The sequence below is a fragment of the Macrotis lagotis genome, chromosome 5 (assembly GCF_037893015.1).
Source record: "Macrotis lagotis isolate mMagLag1 chromosome 5, bilby.v1.9.chrom.fasta, whole genome shotgun sequence".
Lineage (NCBI taxonomy): Eukaryota > Metazoa > Chordata > Mammalia > Peramelemorphia > Peramelidae > Macrotis > Macrotis lagotis.
In genome coordinates, this window is record NC_133662.1 from 42,335,930 (window position 1) to 42,359,713 (window position 23,784).

General features: G+C 32.8%; 2 protein-coding genes across 4 annotated transcripts in view; one reads left to right on the plus strand and one right to left on the minus strand.

Moving 5' to 3' along the window:
* The window catches only part of BAG2 (BAG cochaperone 2), a 48,889-nt gene extending 37,120 nt beyond the window's left edge, over positions 1–11,769 (plus strand). Inside the window, exon 3 of the mRNA XM_074237282.1 lies at positions 1,195–11,769. Within this exon, the coding sequence (XP_074093383.1) occupies positions 1,195–1,604 (410 nt within the window). The 3' untranslated portion in view covers positions 1,605–11,769. The remainder of the gene's footprint in view (positions 1–1,194) is intronic.
* Positions 6,595–23,784, minus strand: part of RAB23 (RAB23, member RAS oncogene family) — a 39,041-nt gene continuing 21,851 nt past the window's right edge. For all 3 annotated transcript variants that reach the window (XM_074237279.1, XM_074237281.1, XM_074237280.1), the window contains 4 exons: positions 18,888–19,044; positions 16,331–16,413; positions 11,655–11,747; positions 6,595–10,792 (listed from right to left, as the gene is read on the minus strand). In XM_074237279.1, coding sequence (XP_074093380.1) covers positions 10,653–10,792; positions 11,655–11,747; positions 16,331–16,413; positions 18,888–19,044 — 473 coding nt within the window. In that variant the 3' untranslated portion in view covers positions 6,595–10,652. The remainder of the gene's footprint in view (positions 10,793–11,654; positions 11,748–16,330; positions 16,414–18,887; positions 19,045–23,784) is intronic.

Consider the following 23,784-nt stretch of genomic DNA (forward strand, 5'->3'; position numbering starts at 1 on the left):
ATCATAAACTCTCCAATATCTGGGGGGTTTTGGTTTGTTTTTTGCAAGGCAATGGGATTAAGTGACTTGCCCAAGGTCACACATCTAGGTATAATATTAAGTGTGTAAGGCTGGATTTGAACTCCCGTCCTCCTGACTTCAGGGCTGGTGCTCTAATTCACTGTGCCACCTAGCTGCCTCCTCCAGGATCTTTGCAAAGAAAACCCCAAATGGGATCACAAAGAGTTGGGCATGACTATTGAAATGATTAAACAATAAATTCTACATTGAGAGATGAAAAAAATCCTTGGTCATCAAATTAGATTCCTTCATATACACATATAAGACTTGTAAAAGAGGTTGTGATTTGCCCAGGATTGCAGTAAGTATCAGAGCTGGGATAGGTTAATTTATCTCAGTCCTAAATTCAATGATTTAGGTAGTTATCTCATCACAAATACATCGCATGTCAGCCCATTTTATGATTATCCAGTTCATTCAGTTGACCAAGCTACTTGTTGTAGACTCCCAGCTTTATAGAGTCTATTTCTCAATCCTTTGATCCACACAGAAATGTTCTTTACTATGCCTTCTTCATTTCAGATGCTGATTTCCACACAGTCGAATAATTCTTTTGATGTAAATTGTACTGTTTTCTCCACTTCTACCCATCCTGATCTTTTTGAATTAAGGATATTGTCCATTATTGTATTCCATTTATGGGTTACAAGTCATAAAAGCTCATTAGGTTGTAGTGATACACATAACTTATACTTCTGAGTACTAAGAATTCTGTTCACCCTATATATATTCCAGGTACTATAACATAGCTAGATCTAATGATATTTCTTCCTCCATTATTATTATATCCTGTTGATTTTTATGTCTTTTGCTATTTTTTTTTTATTTTTGAGATTGAGTGCTCCCATCTCACTCAAACTGGAGGTGCAGAGACTTTTTAGTTTCAAGCCAGTCTCCAAGAAAATACATTTTCCCCCACTATACTTGTATTTTATGCTTTGGCCACAAAAGTTTGTCTCTTAATTAGTAAATGTGATAGACTTCATTTTAATCATGTTTTCTCTTACTCTGTTGTGAAGGTAGAACAGAGTTCTCCATATATAACAACATATTAATGCAATCAAAGTATTACTGACACAAACATGATTCTCATTGGTATCAGCTAACTATATAAAACATTTTCTTTCTGTTCAGGAGAAAGAGAAGAATTAAATCTAACTGCAAATCGCTTGATGGGAAGAACCCTCACCGTTGAAGTTTCTGTAGAAACAATTAGAAATCCCCAGCAACAAGAATCACTTAGGCATGCCACAATGATTATTGATGAAGTGGTAAATAAGTTTCTCGGTGATTTAGAAAATGCCAAGAGTCAATTAATGTCACTGTATGAGGCTTGTTCATCTGATGTACCGCGTGGACCAATTGATCAGAAATTTCAATCCATAGTTATTGGATGTGCTCTTGAAGATCAGAAGAAAATTAAGAGGAGATTAGAGACTTTGCTTAGAAATATTGAAAACTCTGATAAAGCTATCAAGTTGTTGGAGCATTCCAAAGGAGCCGGTTCTAATGCTTTGAAGTCAAGTAGCTTAAAGCAAGTTTAAATAGTTTGGGCAACTTAAGGGTGCAAATGAGTTTCTATGTAAAGATAAGTACTATTTTAAGTGATATGTATTCCTCTTGTAAAAGATGGGCAGACACATTCATTCTGTTTCAGCTGATAAAAATATTCTAAGCATCACTACTTTCACCATGGAGACATTTATAACTAGAAAATATTAACTATAGCTCTATTTTTTAAGTGTATGTCTTATTATCTGGTACACCATTACTTTTGACTATATTTTGGATAAAACACTCAACTATGTGAAAACAACAAAAAGTGTGCAGATGTTAGTGGTTAGTCATCAGTACCTAGCTGCCCCTGTACCAATCTGTCAACTGAAATTTTTACATCTAAAATTTTTCAAAATGGGTTAAGTTAAATGTAACAGCTGGTTGATATACTTCTGACTCCTGCTAGAACACAGACCAGGTCTTTCTGGTGAACAACAGCATGGAAGTAAATTCATTCATTCAATACTTGCTTGTTCAATACTTATTAGGTTGGCCATGAGACCCTAAGTTAAATAATACTGAGTGCCTTAAGAGAAATATGGTCATTGCCCTTAAGAAGTTTTTACCAGCATATTTGGCCATAGAAAAATGACTTTAATTCATTTTACAAATATTTTTAGAACATTTAAGCTTAAGATATGATGGTACATGTTATTATACAGTCAAACATTAGTAAAGCATCAGCCTTGCTCTCAAAAATCTTTTTTTTTTTTTATTAAGTGTCTGAGACCAGATTTGAACCCAGGTACTCCTGACTCCAGGGCCGGTGCTTTATCCACTGCGCCACCTAGCCGCCCCCAAAAATCTTAAAGGTTGACTTAAGCCTGGAGATATATGATTCTCCCTAATCTGCTATATTGGGTTCTGAGCAATTTGCTTTTATTCCTAAACAGCATCATCTATTAGGGTTAAAAATAAACTCAATGTGATTTTTATTCTAATTTATATGAGTTATCTTCAGTGGCCAAATATAAATCACCAATACTAGGTTTGGCATCTTCCCAACATTCACCAAATACTTAGCTTTTATCTCCCTATCCCCAAATCCAGTAAGAGTACCCTTAGAAATCTAATTTTATTTAGTTGGGAGTTAAATCTAGTTGACATTAAAACATTCTGAAATCAAGTATCATTTTGGCTTTGTCGTTTGGGGGTTGTTAGCCATAACAGAATTAATTTATTTTTGTTTCCTTTGTTCTTCAAGATTTCTGATAATAAATTCTCCATGAAGTCTTCCCTGATAGCCCAGGCTAAAAGTCACATACTTAGAATTTCTTATTCTTGTTTAGCCTTTCCTATAAGCTTGTCATATTCTAACTTTATGACATATTTTGGCATAGATTTTTATACTCTTACTAGATTGTAAGCTCCTTGAGGGCAAAGACTTTTTTTCTTTAATCTTTGTGTCCTTGGTATCAAGCACATAACATATAATAAATGTTTATTGAATAGCAACAATGGAGATTTATGTGATACTTATAAAGCTAATCAAGTGCTTCATCCATTTTGATCTTTACAACAACCCCACAAAGTAGTGAAGCAGGAGAACTCTGAGCAAAGAGAAATGTTGTAATTTTTTTGTATTGGAAACAAATTTTGTGAGGGTATTTCTATACTTATACTATGGGGGTGTTATTCTGTGTTGGCTCTTTGTGAACCCCATATCCGAAACCCCTTTGGACTTTTACAGTAAGCCTGACTGTGGTCACGTCCTTTGGGGCAGGAGCTAATGAAAGCTGCTCATGCATGGTGATTGCTGCTTTAAAATAATTAAACAGGTATAATACTCTGAAAATGTATTCAGTTTGTGATTTCATGAGACTGAAAATAGCATAAACTATTTAGTTGTTCAACAAGACAATACTGTTATGTTTGGCTTTATTACAAGGGTTCCCTTAACTTTTGAAGGGAAAAAATAAATATATATATATATTTTTTTTTAAAGACTAGGATGAGGGAAAAGAGAGAATGAGATATGAGAGAATGAGGAAAGTCATAGGAGGCTCAGTGTATTCTGGCCATAGAGAAGCGAAGGTTCGTTTCTAAGCATGCATCTCCTCCTAGCTTGAAAGGATAAATAAAACTGGGGAGGGGGGGGAGTAGGCATAGGTGCAACTCTTGTTTCACAAGGGCCAGATTAAACTTTGTGATCAAAGATTTTAGGAACTTCAGTTTTACTTGGGTGTCAAACATTTTTCAGTTCTATGACCATATGCAATAGATTGACAGTAAATGTGCCAACTATTTGGCAAACTACAAATTATGTCAATTAATGTGGGGGGAACCACCCAAAAGTCCTCATATTTTGGCATTTTTTCATTTAAATATTTGTTGAGGTCATAATTGTAATTCAAAAAATTATACAATGGTTTTTCCATTCAAATTCACAAAAATGTTTTAATAGCAATTATTAAAGGTGCTCAGCTTTCCTTTTAGTACTGATAGTATTACAGTTTTTTAATTTAACCAATATGCTACTTACACATTTCTCAAGATGATGGGGTAATCAAGTGTATTTCTTATCTCATCAATTCAGAAATTCTCCCCAGTAATGCAGATTACATCCTATCTACATCTGTCCAAACAGTGTGACTGTTACCCATGGATTCCCTTAAATCCATCATGGGTATCTTTAATTGAGACTTTCTTCATTTTTTCTCTGTATCTTGAGAGTACCAGTAGAGGATTTGGGCTATCTTCTCTTCCTGTTTTCCAATTCCTTGATGTCTTTTTAATCCTTTCTGTTCTCCTTTGGAATCCATCATTGATTTTATGTTGCAGCCTGCTCATGTCCTTCATACACATCTCAGAAACGTTTTTATCCATGTGTTACTTCCATGCAACAATATCAGAACAATATTGTTAACAAAAAGATGGGTCTTTATTTTTATGGGGATCACAGTGTCATAAAAGAGTCATGCAATTTACTGCTCTACTCTCCTGTCAACTCTGGATCTGACTTATTCTCCATTTGTATCATCTATATCAGCTATACAAACTGATGGATAAATTCTCAGAACAATCAAAGGGAAGTGAAAGTCTAGGCGAGAGACATTCTTCATTCTCTTGGTCTTTTCTTTATGGATAGTTGGGATAATACTGATATTCATGATAATAGCTTTCATTTATATGGTGCCTACAGTATGGCAGGGGTTTGCCCAGGATCGCATAGCTAGTACCCAAAGACTGATGTGAATTCAGTTCTTTCAGATTCCAAGACTCCAATGCTCTATCACACTTGCACCACTTACTTGCCTCTAAAATTCCTTTGAGTTAGTATTATTTAGCATACTAGCCAAATTATTTAAGTCACATAAAAATTTTCTATTTTTTACACTGGATACCCTGATTATTCCAGGGGTACAATGTGATTTCACTTTATTGGATACGATGGTAGGATAGACTGGACAATGAGTTGGGCTCAGAAATGGATAAGAAATGAGTAAAGCAGGCTCAATTTAATACTTAAAACCTTAAGGCAATAAGATATAGATGGAGAGCGATCTGGAAGCCAAGTAAGTACTCATACAGTCTAATACACGATGGCTGTGTGATCATGGTTAAGGAACTTAGCCTTTCAGTCTCCCTGTCAGGTCTCTCAAAACTATAATTTGCAGAAGACTAACACTGGAAAAGGGACATTCTTCAATAAGGTTCCTTTATACCAACAAATTCGTATGCGGGACAAAAAGAATTTATGATATAGGTCAAAAGTGTGTTTACAAGTCAACATATACACTATGAGTTTTAATCCTTAGTAAGATTTACTTATATATAATTAATTCCTGGAATACAAGTAAAATTAAAATGGCAATTAAATTAGGTCTTTAGTTTTTTCTATAGATGAGACAAATACAGTTTGGAAATTAAAATTTATATTAAAGATAAACTTTGACTTAGTTTAATTTCTTTAGATCTAAACCAACAACCAAAGTGAAAAAAATAATCTAATATTAGCTGTATATGCCAGAAACAGAACCGTTAGACCTTTTGATGAGGAAGAACATTATTCAAGGGAATAAGGCCAAATTCAAGGCCAGAGAAAAAAGGTTGATAATTAGAGAACTGACCTAGAATTAGGAAGAGCTGATACTAGTTGTATTTTACTGAATAAATCACATACTTCAGTGTCCATAGTCAACTATATATTTAGACTAATTTGAAAAATATTTGCCAATATTTGCCAATTGCCAATTGCAATTGTTATGTCAAACCTAACTGTAAACTAACAGTACTTCATAACATGATCAATTAAATTAAATTAAAAAACCAATAGTTTTTGCACTATATCAAAGACTTTCCTAGGAATAAAACACATTCTGCAGCATTTAGGACAAAGCTAAGCCCACAGGAGCCACTCAAATGATATCTAATTGAATTAAGTACTAGTCTCCATCCAAATCACACCTTCAATGGTTTAGGATTATACACAAAATCACTGGGGACAAAGTAAAAATTATTAGAGGAAGGGGTTGGCAAAAGGTGTTAAAAGAAATAACCAGATTTGGTTTTAGGAATGGTTCAGAACTAGAGTTCGGTATTATGATTATCTTCCTTTTGGCTATATCTATTGCTGTCACTTACGAACTCTAAAGATATGAACTATTAAAAACAAGGTCTATGCCTAAAACTTGCCCAACATTATACAGAATACAATTTTTAACTTTTTAAGATTGTCTATAAAGTCATTATTGTCAGATACTAACTTCAGACTTTCCAAAGCACCATTCTCCTAACAAAAAAGGATGAGTATTGACAAATGAGGTGATTTATAATGTTGCAAGTAACACTATTTCAATAAAATGACATTAGATTTTGCGTTAAAAATTGATAGGTTAAGCACTGTCATTGTATAAGAAGTTTAAATATTCTTAGGTTCTTTTAAACTTTTTTATAGTAGCATGTTACTCTTTTTTTAATACTTTGGGATAAAGTTCCACTTCAACCTTGGTGAAATAAATGGACTATCAAAAAGTCAGTTTTAAAGTTAATTTTTATTCAGATTTGTCATGAAATTATTTCATGTGATACATTTCAAATTAATTTTGAGGCCATAATTATAATCCAACAATTACATACACTGGTTTTTCCATTCAAATGCTAAGATCGTGTTCAAAAAACAAAATTATTAACAAGGCTCAATTTTCCTTTTAGTTGTGACACTACTAAATTTTAATGACAAATAACATCTCACTACACATCTTTCAAGAAGAAAAGGGCTGGCCAAATTATTTCAGTAGTGACTGGAATTTAATGATATTTTAAAGTTTTCTTGATGGAAATTATTCAAATGTATAAACATGTTTTGAAAATAAAAATCTAAATGTTGACATGTTCTCCAGTGCAAATGGTATTCTAACTATCAACAATAATATTTGATCTACATATTCATTAAACCATTTTGCTGTTATCTCACTATTATTTTGAATGATTTTACCCAGTTCATTTTATTTTTAGAGAAAATGGATATCACTAATGTCATATCAATGGCAGCATTTTCCGTAAGTAAACAATAACTATTTCAGAGGTTCAGAAACTGTGAAGCCAGCAATTAATGGCATTATTGTTATACATTGAAATGTTCATTTAAAGTAGTACACTTTTTAAGTGGGAGAATTAACTCCAAGGCCAATTTACTATTCTGAGATCTAAAAAGATCATAATTCCTTAAATTCATAGGCACAAATGGGAGTACATTATTGAGAAAAATTTCTCTCAGTACTAAATTGTCCAACTTCTAAAAGACAACCAAATATTTTTCATCCCCAATATAAGGAATATCATTCACTCTCTTTTTGTTAGTGTTAACTTGTATTTTAGTTTTTCCAAAATACAAGGGTGCTATAAATTTGGAGTTGATAAAAAGTAGCCTGTTTGAATGAGGACTCATTTAAATTATATTGTCTAAACAGGCCATTCTATATGCTATTTGACAGTAGACAGACTTCCTGACAATGAAAATGGGTACCTGAGGAACTCTCAAATATGGCAATTTTTCCTCAGCATGTCAGCATGCTAAGAATTATTAGGTTACTTTTAATTTAAAAATTAAGTTAGCAGTACAAATGTACAACAACCTGGAACTTGAAGGGTTGTTTTATTTATTATCTGTGCTTTAATTTGAAGTTTTAAAAAAAAATTTAAAGAAAACAAAATATGTTAAAAGATTTTAAAATTCAATGAAATTGGGAAATGTCTTCACCATCTGATTTGGGCAGTTTTTAATGAACTACAAAACTGAAGCCAAGATTACATTTCAAAGGAATGACAAAAAATAGTAAGACAAAAGTACAGTAGTACAAATGAATGTTCTTTTTTTTGTAAAAACAAAAACTGAAATGCATAAACTCCTATTATAAAAGGATGGATATACTGGAAAACCCTCATCAGCATGTACATTTACTGTATAGCAGAGTAAAAAAGAACATATACATATATATATATATATATATATATATATATACTCAATTGCTACCTGAAACAAATCCAATGTTTTCATATATATATATATATTATATATACATACATATATATGTATATATATATACATACACATATATCTATATAGATATAGATATAAAATGAATGATTTTCTTAAACTGATAATTTCCCACCAAAAAAAAACTTATCTAAGAAATTATATAAAGAAAGACAAAACACTATAGCAAATATGAAATGTTTAATGTTGGGGAACTGAGGTTTTGTTTGATGCATGTCCCACTGCCAGCAATGGGCTATATATCACTGATAACTGCCAGCACAAGAATTTTATATTACCTATGTTAATCAGTAGATATAATTCCAGATTATTTTAGGGTTTGAAGAAGAAATAATCATTTGGCATAAGGATGCCCTTAAAAATTCCAAACTGTCACTCTAGGATTTCACTGGTTTTAGAGAAGTGTCAAATTCTAATAGAAAAGGATCTCTTCTGGTTGCGTATTGAAAACCACAAATTAACACTGTCTATGTTTTATTGTATTTTATTTGTTAAATATTTCTATTACATTTTGATCTACTGGGGGGGGTAGGGGAGGAGGAAGCCCACCCTAGAATGTTACAGGTAGAGTTTGACACTTCCAATTAATGGAACTCCCAGGTAGCAAGGACCCTCCAACAAAGCAGGTCTGTCACTGTTATAATATATAGTCTTAAGAGAACTGGGCACTGAGAGGTTAAATGATTTGAAGAGGGTTACAGAGTCAGTTGTGGCAGAGACAAGACTTGAACCTTCTAGACTCCAAGACTAGTCTTCTATCCAACATATCATATTGCTTTAAAATATCAAACATACTATATGAAAACTTGAAATAGTAAGTTCTCTTTAAAAAAACAAATACTAAATACAAGTAAATGTAAAATGTCATGACTTTTATATTTTTCAAGAAACCTTCTTTCCCAGTACCATTGTAGAATCCTATAACATTTGACTATGTTAAAATGGTATACAGAGAGTAAACAAGCCCGATAATATTTATCATTAACTTATAATGACAAATATTAATAGAATATATATACATTATCTAAGTAAATAGTCTCTACTCAATTTTTATGCTCTGGCACAATATTAAAATATTTCTTAAAGGAAATTATTTTTGCATTTTCTGCCAATGGAGCTTTCCAGAAGAAAGATGCTATATAAATTTGAGATTTTTAATTATACAAATTCTTAAAGGGATAAGCTTAAAAGATCTTACAAATTGTATAAACAAAGGGATGTTTCTGAGATGTTGACTATTAAAAAACAATCAGTAAAAAAAATACATCTTTTGTGGAATTATAATCTTTTAAAGCTGAAGCTTATTTTTTAAATTATGTTCATAAATTCATAGTTTTCAATTTGCTGCTCAATCAACAGTTAACCATACCAGACATGGCATATTTTACAGAATCTTATGGCTAACTACATATTTGCATGAATCTCAACAGATACTCTGTCAGCTTATGATGGTAAAAGTACATCACTAATATAGATGACTGTAAGAAAAATTTAGTTATTAAATGTTTTCAAAAGCAATACTATTAGCTTGAAATAAGCTCAGTATTACTGAAGTTCCTCCTTATTCAACTTTTTAAACTAGAAAACTTTTTAAAAGACAGTGTGAATCAATAAAAAGTAAGATAGTTGAAGCTTTTCCCTCAAGAAAATATATACATATATATAAATATATGTATATGTCATCTTTTTTTGGCACAATGAATTTTTTTAAACCCAAGTACAGGAAGGGATTCATCTTGCAAAGTATAGGTTTTGGAATTTCTCACTTGAAACGAACAGGTTTTGTGTGTGTGTGTGTGTGTGTGTGCATATGTGCATGTGTAGCAGTAGTGTTTTATGCATATTGGTCAGAGATTTAAGTCTTAAGTATCTTTAGTGAAATACTGAACTGTACTTAATATTCAACTTAACTTTAGTACCAGATATCTACATGCTGACCTTTGATAACATTCACATATTATACAGATATTGCACTAGTAAAGTTGACAATACATTAATGCTGTCTGAGCAGATTTAAAATTTGCCCCCTCAGTATTATTTTAATCATAGGTGTTCAAGATCCAATACTACTTTTCTCTAAAGACTGATCAAGTCCATAAAAAGAATGTGCTTCATTTCGTCCAACTTAATATGAAGATCCGTACCAATGTTTCTTATGTGCATTTTTTTGTGTTTTTAATATCCTTTAAAATTCAGCAAAACCTGTTTTCATGTTTTTAAATGTTTCTTCAAAACAGGAGAAGCATCGTCTAAATTATATGTGTGTGTGTGTGCATGTGTTGTGTGTATATAAAATTAATGAGTGCACAGAGGTAGCAATGCTTTCGATTTTGCCACCAGAGGTCTCCCCATACATACTAAAGAACATTGCCACAGCAATATTTAAGTTCACCATCTATCAGAGAGCCAGTAGGTGCAGTGTCTGCTAGAAAACACACTAATATACCATTACAGCAGGGTACACTCCTTAACTGCACAGCTTAATCCAATTTCTGTCAATTCTTTCTTCCCTTCCACCATCCCCCACCAACTGACTTTAGGGGACACTGCAGCTGCTAAAAGGGCTTCTGTTTTTCTTGGTCCTCTGTTTGTTAGGTCTAAGATTGATGACATCTCCACCATTAAGTGTGCTAGAATTCTGGCCAGAATGACTCCCACCAGCTGTATTAAAGACACCTATATAAATTGAAGGGAAAAAATACATAGATTATTTTTGGTCAGCTAGATAGCATACTGATCATTTCCAGCTAAGACTAATAATATTCAAAAATGCAAATTTCTAATACTCTGAATTATCTCTTCTATCCCAAAATTTCAAGTGCTATTTTTTGAAGGGCAGTTGACTGCATTAAAATATAATTGGAGAGTTTAACTTTTTTTTGTTTGTTTGTTCTTTAGTTTTTGCAAGGCAATGGGGTTAAGTGGCTTGCCGAAGGCCACACAGCTAGGTAATTATTAAGTGTCTGAGGCCGGATTTGAACTCAGGTACTCCTGACTCCAGGGTCAGTGCTCTATCCATTGCGCCACTTAGCTGCCCGAGAGTTTAACTTTTAATAATGTTACTGATAGTTTTTGTTTTTAAATTTCAATTGAACATAATAAATATATTGTGGATCTAAAACTTGGTTTTAATATAAATTATTTCCACAGAAACTAAAAAGTGGATACAAAATTACTTACCTAACATGTACATAACAGGAAATTGAGGGGGAAAAGACTTAAGAAAAAAATTCAAGTGGTTTAATTTCTATTGTCTTAGATAAAATAACTTTAAAATGGGCTAATCAGCAAAATTCTTTCTTTCAAAAAGACAATTAGGATTAAATGAAGGTTCTTTAAAAAAGTTAAGCTATCTCACAGCTTCTACTAATCTTCACATTCCTATGTGTTAAGAATTTATTGCTCAATATGTATTTAAATCAGGAAATCTATGCCTTTAGTTACTTTCAAACATTACTAAGTTTGTACTTAGTCATTTATGTGATAAAATAACAGGATGGAAAAAAATGTTATCAAATATTTCTTGTTTAGCACTTACCAATTTTGTTACTGCTTGTATGCATTAATTCTGGGTCTTCAGCTATTTGTTGTTTGAGTTTCTGAAGATATTTTTCTGCTAAATATTTAAAAACTAAAATGCAAAAAAAATTATTGTCAATAAGATTGTGTGAATAAAAATTTCATTTACAATAATGATATTATAGTCAGCAGTAAAGTTGTCATACTAAAAGCGGCATACCAAACTCACTTTTGGTGAACCTGTAAATAGGTTCAACCACTGCAGAAAGAAATTTGAAATTATACAAGAAAATTAAATGGCCATTTAATTTGACCAAGTGGTTCCGCTCTTAGGTAGGTATTTTGTTGTTCATTTGTGCTGACTCTTCATGACCCTGTTGTGGACCATATTGTTCGTGGTGTTTTCTTGGGAAAACAGTGGAGTGGTTTGCCCTTTCCTTCTCTAGTAGATTAAGGCAAACAGAGTGACTTGCCCAGAGATAATATCTGAATTCAGGTCTTCTGACTCCAAACCCAGCACTCCATCCTCGTGAACAACCTAGCTCTGCACACCAAGGACATTAAAGACAAAAGAAAATACCCCCAAAATACCAAAATATTTATAGTAGTACTTTTTTTGTTGTACTAAAGAGATAGAAATAAAATAAATGTCCACTTGATTAAATTAGGGAATGGCCATAAAAATTGCAGTCCATGAATGTAATGGAATATTATTATGCTGTAAGAAATTATAAATGTAATGAATACAGAGAAGCATAGAAAGATAGTGCCATATAATGATGAAAACAAATCAATACTCAAAAATCAAAAATGACCAAACTCGGGTCTCAGAGAAGAGATTTAAGACCTTGCCCCATCCTTTATTTGCAGAAGCAAGGTACTTAAGTCTGAGAAACACTTTATATCAACAGTATGATCCTAGGAAAATCACTTAGCCTTTTATTGCTCTGGACAACAAAGGCTGTAAATCACAGACAAGGTGTCAACTTGCCAGTGAGACCTCTTGAGACATCATTACAACAACAACAAAATCCCAAGTTCTTACAAGCAACCTGGTGGCATCACAGATAAAGCCCTGGGCTTGGAGTCTTGAAGACCTGAGTTCAAATTTACCCTCAGATACCATCTAGTTGTGTGAACTCAACCTGTTTGCTTCAGTTTCTTCAACTTTGAAATGGGGCTAACAATAACTATCTTTCAAGGAGGTTGTAGAAATCAAATGTAAAGCATTTAACACAATGCTGGCACATAGTAGTTGTTTCCTTCTTATCTCTATTTCTTGATATATATCTTAGAGTTAATGTGGGATAATGGGTAGAACACTGGACTTGGGAGTCAAGAAAATCTGGGCATTTTTAAATTCTCTCTTTGACACTGAGCAAGTTAATTCAGTTCTGAGGGTCTCAGCTTCCTCGTGTAAAATGAGGGGACTGGAATTGGTAACTTTTAAGGTACCTTCCAATTCTAAATAGTTGATTCTATGATAATTTATGAGTGCAAGCTTAACAAAAGTGAGTATCACTGGACTTTGCCTGGGTCAAACTACTTCTGAGGATTTTAGATTTTTTCCAGAAGAAGGTTAACCAGGTTAACATTAAGAAGTGTTCCCTGTTAAGCAATTAATCTGTATCATTAAGCAAGATTAGATAAGAAATATTACTTTAAGGGTTCTTAATTATTTCTTGACATCCTTAAATACTTTCATTTCTTTAAAAATCAAAAGATCCTCATTGCGCCATATCTGTACAGTGATGGATATGAAGAACATATCAAAAAAGAGTAATAGTGTCTACAAAAAGTTCAAGAAGGATGAGGATTAAGAAAAGGTCATTAAGATTTAGCAATTAAAAGATCACTAGTAATTCTAGAAAGAATAATTTCATTTGGATGATGAAGTTATCAGCCAGACTACAGATTGAAGAAGAGATTAGGAACAAAGGAAATGGAATTACCTATTGCAGTTGACTTGCTCAAGGAATTTAGCCACAAAAGAGAAAAGACAATAGTTAGAGTGGATGATGGATGAATGAAGTGAAGATTTTTGAGGATGAGGTGACATGGGCATATCTGTAGGCAGTAGAGAAAGCAGACTGTAAATAGGAGCGATTAAAGAAAATTATGAGTGGGAATGAGCACACAGATAATCTGCTGGGGAAGACTGGGATGAAATAGGACCACTTTTTCATGCCTTGGCAAGGAGAAGGACCAACTTTTTGTACATGATGTGGTGAATAAAAAGAGATGTAGAAGGGATCTGGGTGATCTAAAATGATTGGGAGAAAAGAAGAGGGAGCTCTTGAAGAATCTTCTAAATGTTTTCCAAAAATATGAGGTATGGTTCTAAGCTTAGAGAGAACTCCAGTATATTTGAGGGGGATAAAAATAAATTGCCTTGAAACAAAATGAAGGTTCAGTTGAGTTCATGTAACATAAATTTGCAATGGACCTAGTTTGCATGGTTTCATAGTTCTCTCCAGCTTTCTTCAGCAGCATTTGTCTATGCCCAAAGGAAATAGATGGTGAGAGTAATCCATGGCTGACACTTGGCAGGGAAATATTGGAAAGAAGGGGACAAGGAACTAAAGAGAAATCTAGAGATGAAATGATTCATCAAGAGCTCAAAATGAGGAAGCAGGAATTGAAGAGAGAAAAGATTGTGAACCAGTACTGAACTTTGGGAAAAGAGGAAGAGGGTCCTGGAGGTCAGGAGACAACAGTTACCAATTTTGTTTTGAGTGGTGGATACAGATCGAGTGAACCTCAAACAAGGGGAAGTTACTGAGCGATGGTGATGGAGTAGCTAAGAATGAAATGGGGAGCTAGGACTACCCCAACTCCCCCACCTTGACCAGTGAGTCAGAAGAAATGAGTGAGTGTAGTTTGTGCTAAAAAGTGAAATTACGTAATCAGGAGGTAGCCAGGTCTCAATGACAGCCAGAAGAAGGAAGGAATGGGAAAGGAAAAAATTCAAGATGAAAGCAAATTCATAGAGGAGTCATCATAGAGAAGATAGTAGAAGGGGAGGGTAGCTTTAGGACACTGTGGGAGCTGGGATGAGGGGAAGGAGAATTAAGGCAGTGAGTGACAGAACAGGGTTTAAATAAAGATAGCCAGGTGTACAGAATCATTGAGATGAGGAAGGTTATGCTCAGGGTGGGGCACAAGTAGAGTTCATTAATAACTGAGGAATGTGAGTTCATTCAGATTTTCATTATCCACAGAGGTTTCAGAGTAAACTTCTGGGGCTTAGGCAGTTCAGTTAGGGGGCAAGTGCTGAGTGTTCAAGGAGTACCATACTTGTAAAGTCCTCTAAAACCTAGCTCCAACCTACTTTTCTAGGCTACTCACTATCCCACTTTATGAATTCAATATAGTCTAGTCACACTGAACTTTTTTATTTTTTCATATTCCTTAATGTTTTAGAGCAGAGGTGGGGGAATGTCCAGCCTGTAGGCTGTATATGCTGGTGAAATCATTTGGTCTAGTGCTGCCAAGGCAACTGCAGATGGGATTCAAAATTTTAAAATTCTAGGAGCTTTTTAGGGATTAATCAGTTAAATGTTTGACCAAATAAGGCAGGCTAATTTTAAGTTTTGGCCCTTGCAGAAAAATAGGTTCCCCACCACTGTTTAGAGGATTCCACATCTTAGAATCTCTGAATTCTTTGAAAGCTCAGTTCAACTATCACCTTGTACATGAGCTGTTTCCTCACCTCCATAGTTTTTAGAAAAGTATCAGTGACTCCAGGGCGGTGAGCTACAGAATGTAGCACCTAGCTGTGTAGTTCTGAAATATTTTTAGGTAAGATATACAAAACATTGGATAAAACTTCCAGTCCTTTTCTAATTGCTAAGAGTAGAAATTGGCATACAATCAATCCTTTTCTTCAAGTATTTAACATACAGGATCTCCAAATAGACTCATTCCTAAATCTTTGCTTTAATTATGTGAAAATGATCTATATTGAAGACTAAATCTAGTCTACAAAGCTTATCAAAATGAAGGACAAGTTCAGAAATACATAATGAAACCACTTATATTAATTCTATTACTTTTCTTGAAAGTCATTTACTTATAAGAAATTGATATGGAAGTTGGTTACCAGGTGGGTATTTATTACTTTTTTGCTCTAATTTAAAACAACTCCATTATCTTTGGTACAAAAGGCTAGGAAAGACACTAATTTAAAAGAAATATACATTATATACACTACAAAATGCATTATTAATCCACTATCAACTAGAAGCAACATTTACTTTCAAATATTGTTTAATGATGCATGCTATATGCTAACTACATAAACTACAGAGATAATACTGTATATTAATCAAATTTTATTTGTTTTCAAAAATAAAATCAACATATATTTCTGCTAAACATCAAAAAATAAAAAAATACTTGTTAGATCAATAAGATTTTCATATTTAACAATAATCATACTATAGTTCAGGTAAAGACAGTATAATAATGATAGCTGCAGGAAGGATAAAACAGACCATACAATGAATTTTTTTTTAGGTTGTTTTTTTTTTGCAAGGCAATGGGGTTAAGTGGCTTGCCCAAGGCCACAGGGCTAGGTAATTATTAAGTGTCTGAGACTGGATTTGAACCCAGGTACTCCTGACTCCAGGGCCGGTGCTTTATCCACTGCGCCACCTAGCAGCCCCCAATGAATTTTTTTAAAAAGCAATTTACCTTCAGTTACATTTAGGTCCTCTTTCACTGAAGCTCTGTAGAATCTTAACTTTAATCTTTTTGCCAATGCCTCAGCTTCTTCACTGCAATAAATTTAGAAAAGAAAATGCTTATAGAAACATCATTTTCTAATATGACTGAACAATGATTAAATATATTTTTGTTGTTTTGTTGTGTCCAACTTTTCATGACCACATTTTGGGGGTTTTCTTGGAGATGTTGGAGTAGTCTGCCATTTCCTTCTCCAGCTCATTTTACAGATGAGGAAACTGAGGCAAACAGGGTTAAATGACTTGCCAGGATCATGCAGCTAAATGAAGCTGGATTTGAACTTGGATCTCCCTGACTCCAGTCCTGGCATTCTATCTGCTTTGCCACCTAGTTGTCCTATTAAGTGTATACAACTTGCTGGATATAACTTGGAAAAAATGATCAGACCAAGATCTTATTTTACTCATTAGTTTAATACAAGATTTTGATTTTTTTGAAATCCACTTAAATGAAGTAAATTGAGTAATTATACTTTTAAGCTGTAAGAGATAACTGGAACAGAATTTTTAGTATTAACATCTTTCATCACTCTTCACTAGTTCTAAACACAAGTTTATATACTACCCACCAATCTCCATCCCCAGAAGCAAACAAAATCTTACAAAATCATCACTCTATATGTCTATTATCTAATACCAGCTAAAGTCATTATAGCTGGTATGGTTCCACTTCAATTTATATGAGCCTCTAAATAATTAATTCTTTCCACTTTGAAAAAAAGGCAACAATTATTGCTTATACTCATTCTGGCCACAAAAGCACATCATTCGGCAAAAGGTAAAGTCAACATCTTCATTACAATGCACTCAAAAGATATCAACATGAACTTCCAATTTTTATTTTAACTGAAAACTGTTTTAAAGAAAACAAAACCAAGATTTTTCAAGGTTATTAATAATAATTTGTATTCTGTAAATCTATTTACTATGATAGCAGAATTAAGTTGATTGCCAAATTCCATTTGTGGATTTGAATACCATAGTTCTAAATGGCCTAGAAAGAGATCTTGTAAAAAAAGACCTGATGTTTATAAAGTGTTTTAAGGTTTGCAAAGTGCTTTTTACACATATTCTTTTATTTGATCCTTAAAACAACTCTGTGAGGTAATTACAAAAGATATTACTATCTATCATCCAGTTAAAGAAACTGAAGTCAAAATGAAATGATTTGGTGACACATTTAGAAAGTGTTAGAGCAGAATTTAATTTTTTCCACTAAATCATACTGTCTCTCATTTGCTTACAAACACCACAAAGAAGTTATTATTTTTAAATTAAAAACATTTCAGATAATTTAGTATTTCAACATCCAGTAAATAGAATCTACGATATCTAAAATGTCTTCAACCACCGAATGTTGCAAAATTATATTGAAAAAGCTCAGTCAATCTCACGGGTTTTTTTTTTGTTCTGATTCTTCTTTGATATTGATTAATATGGAAAATACATTTAACATAGTTATAAAATGTATAACCTATATTAGAGTACTCTCTGTCTTGGAAAGGGGGAGGGAGAAAAATGTGGAATTGAAAACCTTACAAAAAAACAAGATTGTTAAAAAAACTATATCTTTACATGTAGTTGGAAAAATAAATTTATTTAAAAAAACAAAAAAAATATTTGGTCAAGTACAATTGAGAAAATTCAATTTTTACTCTCCTCTTTGTAGAAGTTAGTACTATGGATGTGAAACTATCAAATCTCAGATTGGTGACAGACTAATTTTGAAAAATGCTTCCCCATTCCCACCTGTTATTAGTTACAAGGGATAGCTTACTGGGTAGAAGAGGGTTATATTCAGAAATTAAGGTGGGATAAAAATAAAAGTAATATATTGCTTTTTACTGTCTTCAACCTAGGGATATTAATCATATTATCCCTGACTAATAGCAAATAAAATGATTCGCAAACCTTAAAGCATTATATAATAGTCTTCTTTATTGAGGACTCATAACCTTTTTGGTAACTCTTTTCCATGAGAAGATCAGTCTGGCTTTGATTCCACAGAACAACATGCCTTTGTATGAGTATCCCCTGGTGATGCCTTCTGGCTCCTTTAACAGTTTCCTTGTTACCTTCTTCTATTAGACTGTAAGCTCCTTGAGGGCAGTGACTATATTTTTTTTCAAATTTGCTTTCCCTGTATCCAGCAGGGTACTTGGTACACAGTAGGTGCTTGATAAATGCTTACTGAGTTAAAATTTAGTTGAATATAAATGTGAGTTATAATTACTTGATTCCCATAAATAGAAAGGACTGGGGAGAAAAAGAATTTAGTCTCAGAAAACAAAAGAACCTTTTAAAACAATCTTAATTTCCCCCTTCTCCTCCCCCCGCATTTTAAATTCAGCATAAACATTTCTATGCAAGCCATCACAAAGAATAAACAGTCCACACAGACTTCTGGTGTAATGTAGTCTTTAAAAGCAACTTTCTTAAATTTTTTAAGTCAAATGCTTATTAATGCCTGACTTTTGTGAAATTAAAAGAAAAAATAGTCATCTTACTTCTTTATACAAGAATCATCCAAGAGGTCAATCTTATTCTGTACAAGTACTGTTGGGATATCTCCAACTTCAGTTACCACTTTCTCTCTCCAACTGGAAATTGCGTCAAAAGATTCCCTGTCTACAGTAGAAAATACAAGTACACAAGCTTGGGCTCCTATAAATATCAAAAACAGAAAATATTATTAAAACTAATAAAATCATGGAAAAAGATATTTTATTTTACTTGTAATGAAGATTATTTAAATAAGTTTGCCTATTTAAAATGTTTTAAGTGGGTTGTACTTTTGCACTTTGAAGAGAATAGTTCAAAGTATCGTTCTTCCACCCCAATTCCACTACTGGCCCAATATTACAAGTTCTGAATTCTACTTCAAGAATCATATTATGGAAAAATATTCAAATGATCATGTTTACTTGTACTTACTTAACTAATTCTTCCTCCATTAAAAAAAAAAGGAGAACAACAACTGGGTAATCCATCTCCAAGTAGGGGAAAAGAGGGTTTCATAACTGAAACTTTTATTTACAGTTGGGTGGACAACTGCAGCTATGCAGTAAGAGACAAAAGATTAAAAAGGGGAAGAAAAATATTTTTCCATAAATCAAGACATTTTCTTACAATCATTCTAAACTTCCTATTAACAGCCAAAATTTCAATCTGACTACTTCCTGTAGGAAGAAAGGCATGTGTTACACTAGAGAGAAAAGTGTAAAAGAGTAAAAGGATTAATAATAATAATAATAATGATGATGATGAGAGGAGCTGGATTGTAGAAGCTTCAGCAGTAAAACTGTTAATTAATTGAGGGGTGAATAGAAGTCAAAGAAAGATGAAATTATGCAAAAAGGTTCCCACAAAATTAGGAGAAATACAAGTGACAAATTTGCATAGGTAGATACATACACTTATTTTTAATGGCATTCATAATTCATTTTAAGGTCAAACATGATTTAAATTCAATAAACCAATTGTTTAGTTGTTTTGAGGACAAAGCTATGTTTACTATAATTTAATTTACTATAATATGTTACTATAATTAAACTTTATATAAATAATGTGGTGAAAAAAATTGCATTAGTATATTTTTTCTTGGACTCAGGAGGTCACAACAGGTCAGGTAACCCATCTTTTTGTTTCTAGAGGTATACATATATTTCATGACTGTAGAAAGATAATATTTAAGTAAATATCAAAATCTCTACGTAGGCTTCTCCAGTCTTCCTAAAAGTAAAATGCAGTATAGAGAATACAAATGACTTTCAAAAATTCCTGTTAATTTTTCCTATTAAATTTTCTGAAGATGTACTTTCAATCATCTAGAAATGTAAAATTACTATAGCTTAACAATCAGTAAAAATACCTATTAAAAACAAATAAAAATACAAAAAAGCAATTAGTTGACAATTATGACAAACAGGGGAAAGGGACAGGAGGACCTGAAAATTTAACGTTACCTCCATCAATGAAGAATCAGTACTTTTTCTCTTAGGTTGGTTCAGGCACTGAAAGGCTAAGTAAGTGCCTTGTTCAAGGTTACATAGCTAGTCTAGGATTTTGTTAACTTAAAAGCACTATGAATTGTATACTGCTTAAATTATTACATGGCATTATAAACCCTTATTTACTAAATTTTTAAAAATCCTTCAAAAAAATATACTAAACTCTAAAACCTCACCATCATCATAATACAATCTCAAATAATGTGGAACTTATTATAATAATAACAAAAAATCATCTAATACCCCAAAAAGGTAATTTGATTTCCAAAAGTATCAGAAAAAAAGTTAAGTTTTATTGTTATCTACAAAGAACTATATGATCCAATCACTATGGAAAGCAGTTTGGAATTATGCCCAAAGGGCTATAAAACTGCATACCCTTTAATCCAGCAATATCACTTACTAGGTTTGTATCCCAAAGAGATCATAAAAAAAAAAAAAGAAAAAGGCCCACACTATATTCATAGCAATTCTTTCTGTGGTAGCAAAGAATTAGAAATTGAGGGCAAGTCCATCAATTGGGGAATGGCTAAGCAAGTTGTGGTACATGAATGTAATGGAATCTTACATTCATATACCACACAGGGATTTTAGAAAAACCTGGAATCACTTACATGAATTGATGCTGAGTGGCATAAGTAAAACCAGGAGAATACTGTACATATTAACAGTAACACTGCGTGATAAACAATTATAATAGGTTTAGCTCTTCTCAGCAATACAGTGAACAAAAATAATTCTAAGACCCACAATGAAAAATGCTATCCACCTCCAGAGAAAAAAACTATGCAGTCTGAATTCACATCAGAGCATACAATTTTATTCATCAATGATATATTTTTCTTTAAAATTGTTATTTGCTTTTTTTGATGTCTTTTGTTTTCATATCACTCATTTCTGAGAATACATTATTCCTGAAAAGGCTGACTTCCACAAATGATATTCTACATTGACCACAAAGGACAAAAAAGAAAAGGGATTTCCAAAAGTTGGAGGAGCAGCCCTACAGATATTCCTGTTTATAAATAATATTATATTGATAACATCAAGTCCCATAATATTAAAAAGCTTTCTAAGTAAGATTTACAACAACTCAAAAGAACCACACAGAAAAAGCAAATTAATGAAGATAACTTTTGAAAAAGTTTAAAAACCATGATCTTAAGTATGGAAAAGATGATGAAAACAAGGGTAAGAGAACTGGTGTAAGTCTTTTACCATCTTCTTTGTAAAGAGGCTATAATGGGGTGAAAAACACAATTAACAATGTACCCAAGAATGCGAATGAGATAAACTTGCCATAAAACAAAAGAAGGTAGCAGGGTAAATTAGAAAGAAGAATCTAACAGAGCCGGCTAGGTAGGGTAGTGGATAAAGCACTGGCCTTGGAGTCAGGAGTACCTAGGTTCAAATCCGGTCTCAGACACTTAATAATTACTTAGCATTTGCCTTGCAAAAAAAAAAAAAACCCTAAAAAAAACAAAACAAGAATCTAACAGCAAAGAAACATAAGTGAAATAAAAAAAAATTAAAATAGTTAAAATGAAGGACTTAGGAAGAATTTATTTTACCTCAGATGAATTCTGAAAAGGAAAAATAGTAAGGAAACAGTAAAAAAAAAAATAGACACGGGTTAAATGAAAGCCAGGAAACTACATTTTACTTAAAGCCATCACAAATAATGAACTACACCAGCACTTACTATATATCAAATGACATGGTATCTGAATAAAAAGCTAACCAATTAAATTTTTTTTCCAATTATATATAGAGATAATTTTCAACATTCATTTTTGTAAAGTTTTCTTCCTCCCATCCTTCCCTCTCACAAGAAGGGGAAAAGTAAAAAAAAAAATTAAGTGAAAAGACGCTAACTGAAAAAAGACACAGCAAAACTATTTTGGGGAACATCAACCCTTTTCAGAAATTAAATATAACAAAAAGATAAACAACAATTCTATTTCCTGGGCAGAAACAAGCAGGTTTTGAGAAGCTAGGAAGCTCCCAGAGTTTCTCCCTAAAGATAGATCCTAGAGATAGAACTTACAAGACTACCTTTCAGCTCAAAATATCTTGGAGGAACTTAAGGAAAGATTTGTTTCCTGTGGGTAAAAGGAGAGTGCAGCCTAGCATGGGTGAAAGATGGAAAGCCAATGAATGGGAGGCTCTTAGTCACAGCACTGTTTAAGTCCTAGTTCAGCAGGCCAGCTTTATACAATGCCAGCAATGAGGGCCCCAATTCCAGTTTGGAAGGCAAATTTTAAGCCCCAAAACATTGGTGCAATAGGTGGGACTGGGTCAAGCTACCCCTAATGCAAGTTGCAAACCATGAGCACCTAAAACACCAAAGCAGAGACCTGGGACCAGATACCAAAAATAAAAATAGCTTAGGATTATGGCTCCTGTGCCCCAGGAGCAAAGTTCAACTATCAACATGAGCAAAAAAACCAAGAGTGCTAACTATAAAAAACTATTACGTTAACAAGAAAGCTCAAAAATCATCTCAGAAGAGAAAAGGAGTGGGGAAAAAAAAGGCTACATGAAAAGCATCAAAAGGGATTGTGAATTGGTTTCAAATACAAAATTCATCTTGGAAGAGGTCAATGAAACCAAAGAAGAGAAAGAAAAGAAAAATTGAGAAAAGAAATGAGAGAGAAAAAATAGAAACAGTAACAAAAATTGATGGAAGAAAACAATACTTTAAAAAGTAAAATTGGACAAGTGGTAAAAAAAAAAACTCATGCAAGTAAAATTAACCAACTGGAAAAGGAAAAGGAAACACAAAGTTAACTAAAGAAAAAATTAAATATTTAAAATATTAAATCCTAAAAATTAGAATTAGACAACTGAGGAGAAACCAATGATTCTATGAGATATCAAAATTCCAACAAACAAAACCAAAAGAAGGAAAAAAAAAGAAGAAAATGTATAGTACCTCTTAGGAGAAATGACCAATCTGGAAAATAGTTCCAAGAAAGATAATTTACAAATTATTGATCTACCTGAAAGCAAAGATTAAAAAAAAAAAGCCTGGGCAATATCTTTCAGGAAATTATCAAGAAAAAAAAGACCCTAATATCCTTGTAATTGAATGGTACTTGAAAGAGTCCATTAATCACACCTCTAAAAAGCGATGTCAAAATAAAAATCTAAGGAATATTTGTAGCCAAATTTCTGAATTCTCAGAAGAAGAAAATAAATACCAAGGAGATACAATCAGCATTACACAGGACTTATCAGCTTCAATATTAAAAGATCAGAAGATTCCAGAGGGCAAAGAAACTTTTTACAACCAAGAATCCACTATCCTGCAAAACTAAGCATATTCTTTCAGGGCAAAAAGATAGATTTCAATCTTCCCTAATAAAAAGACCAGAACAGAATAAAAAATGTG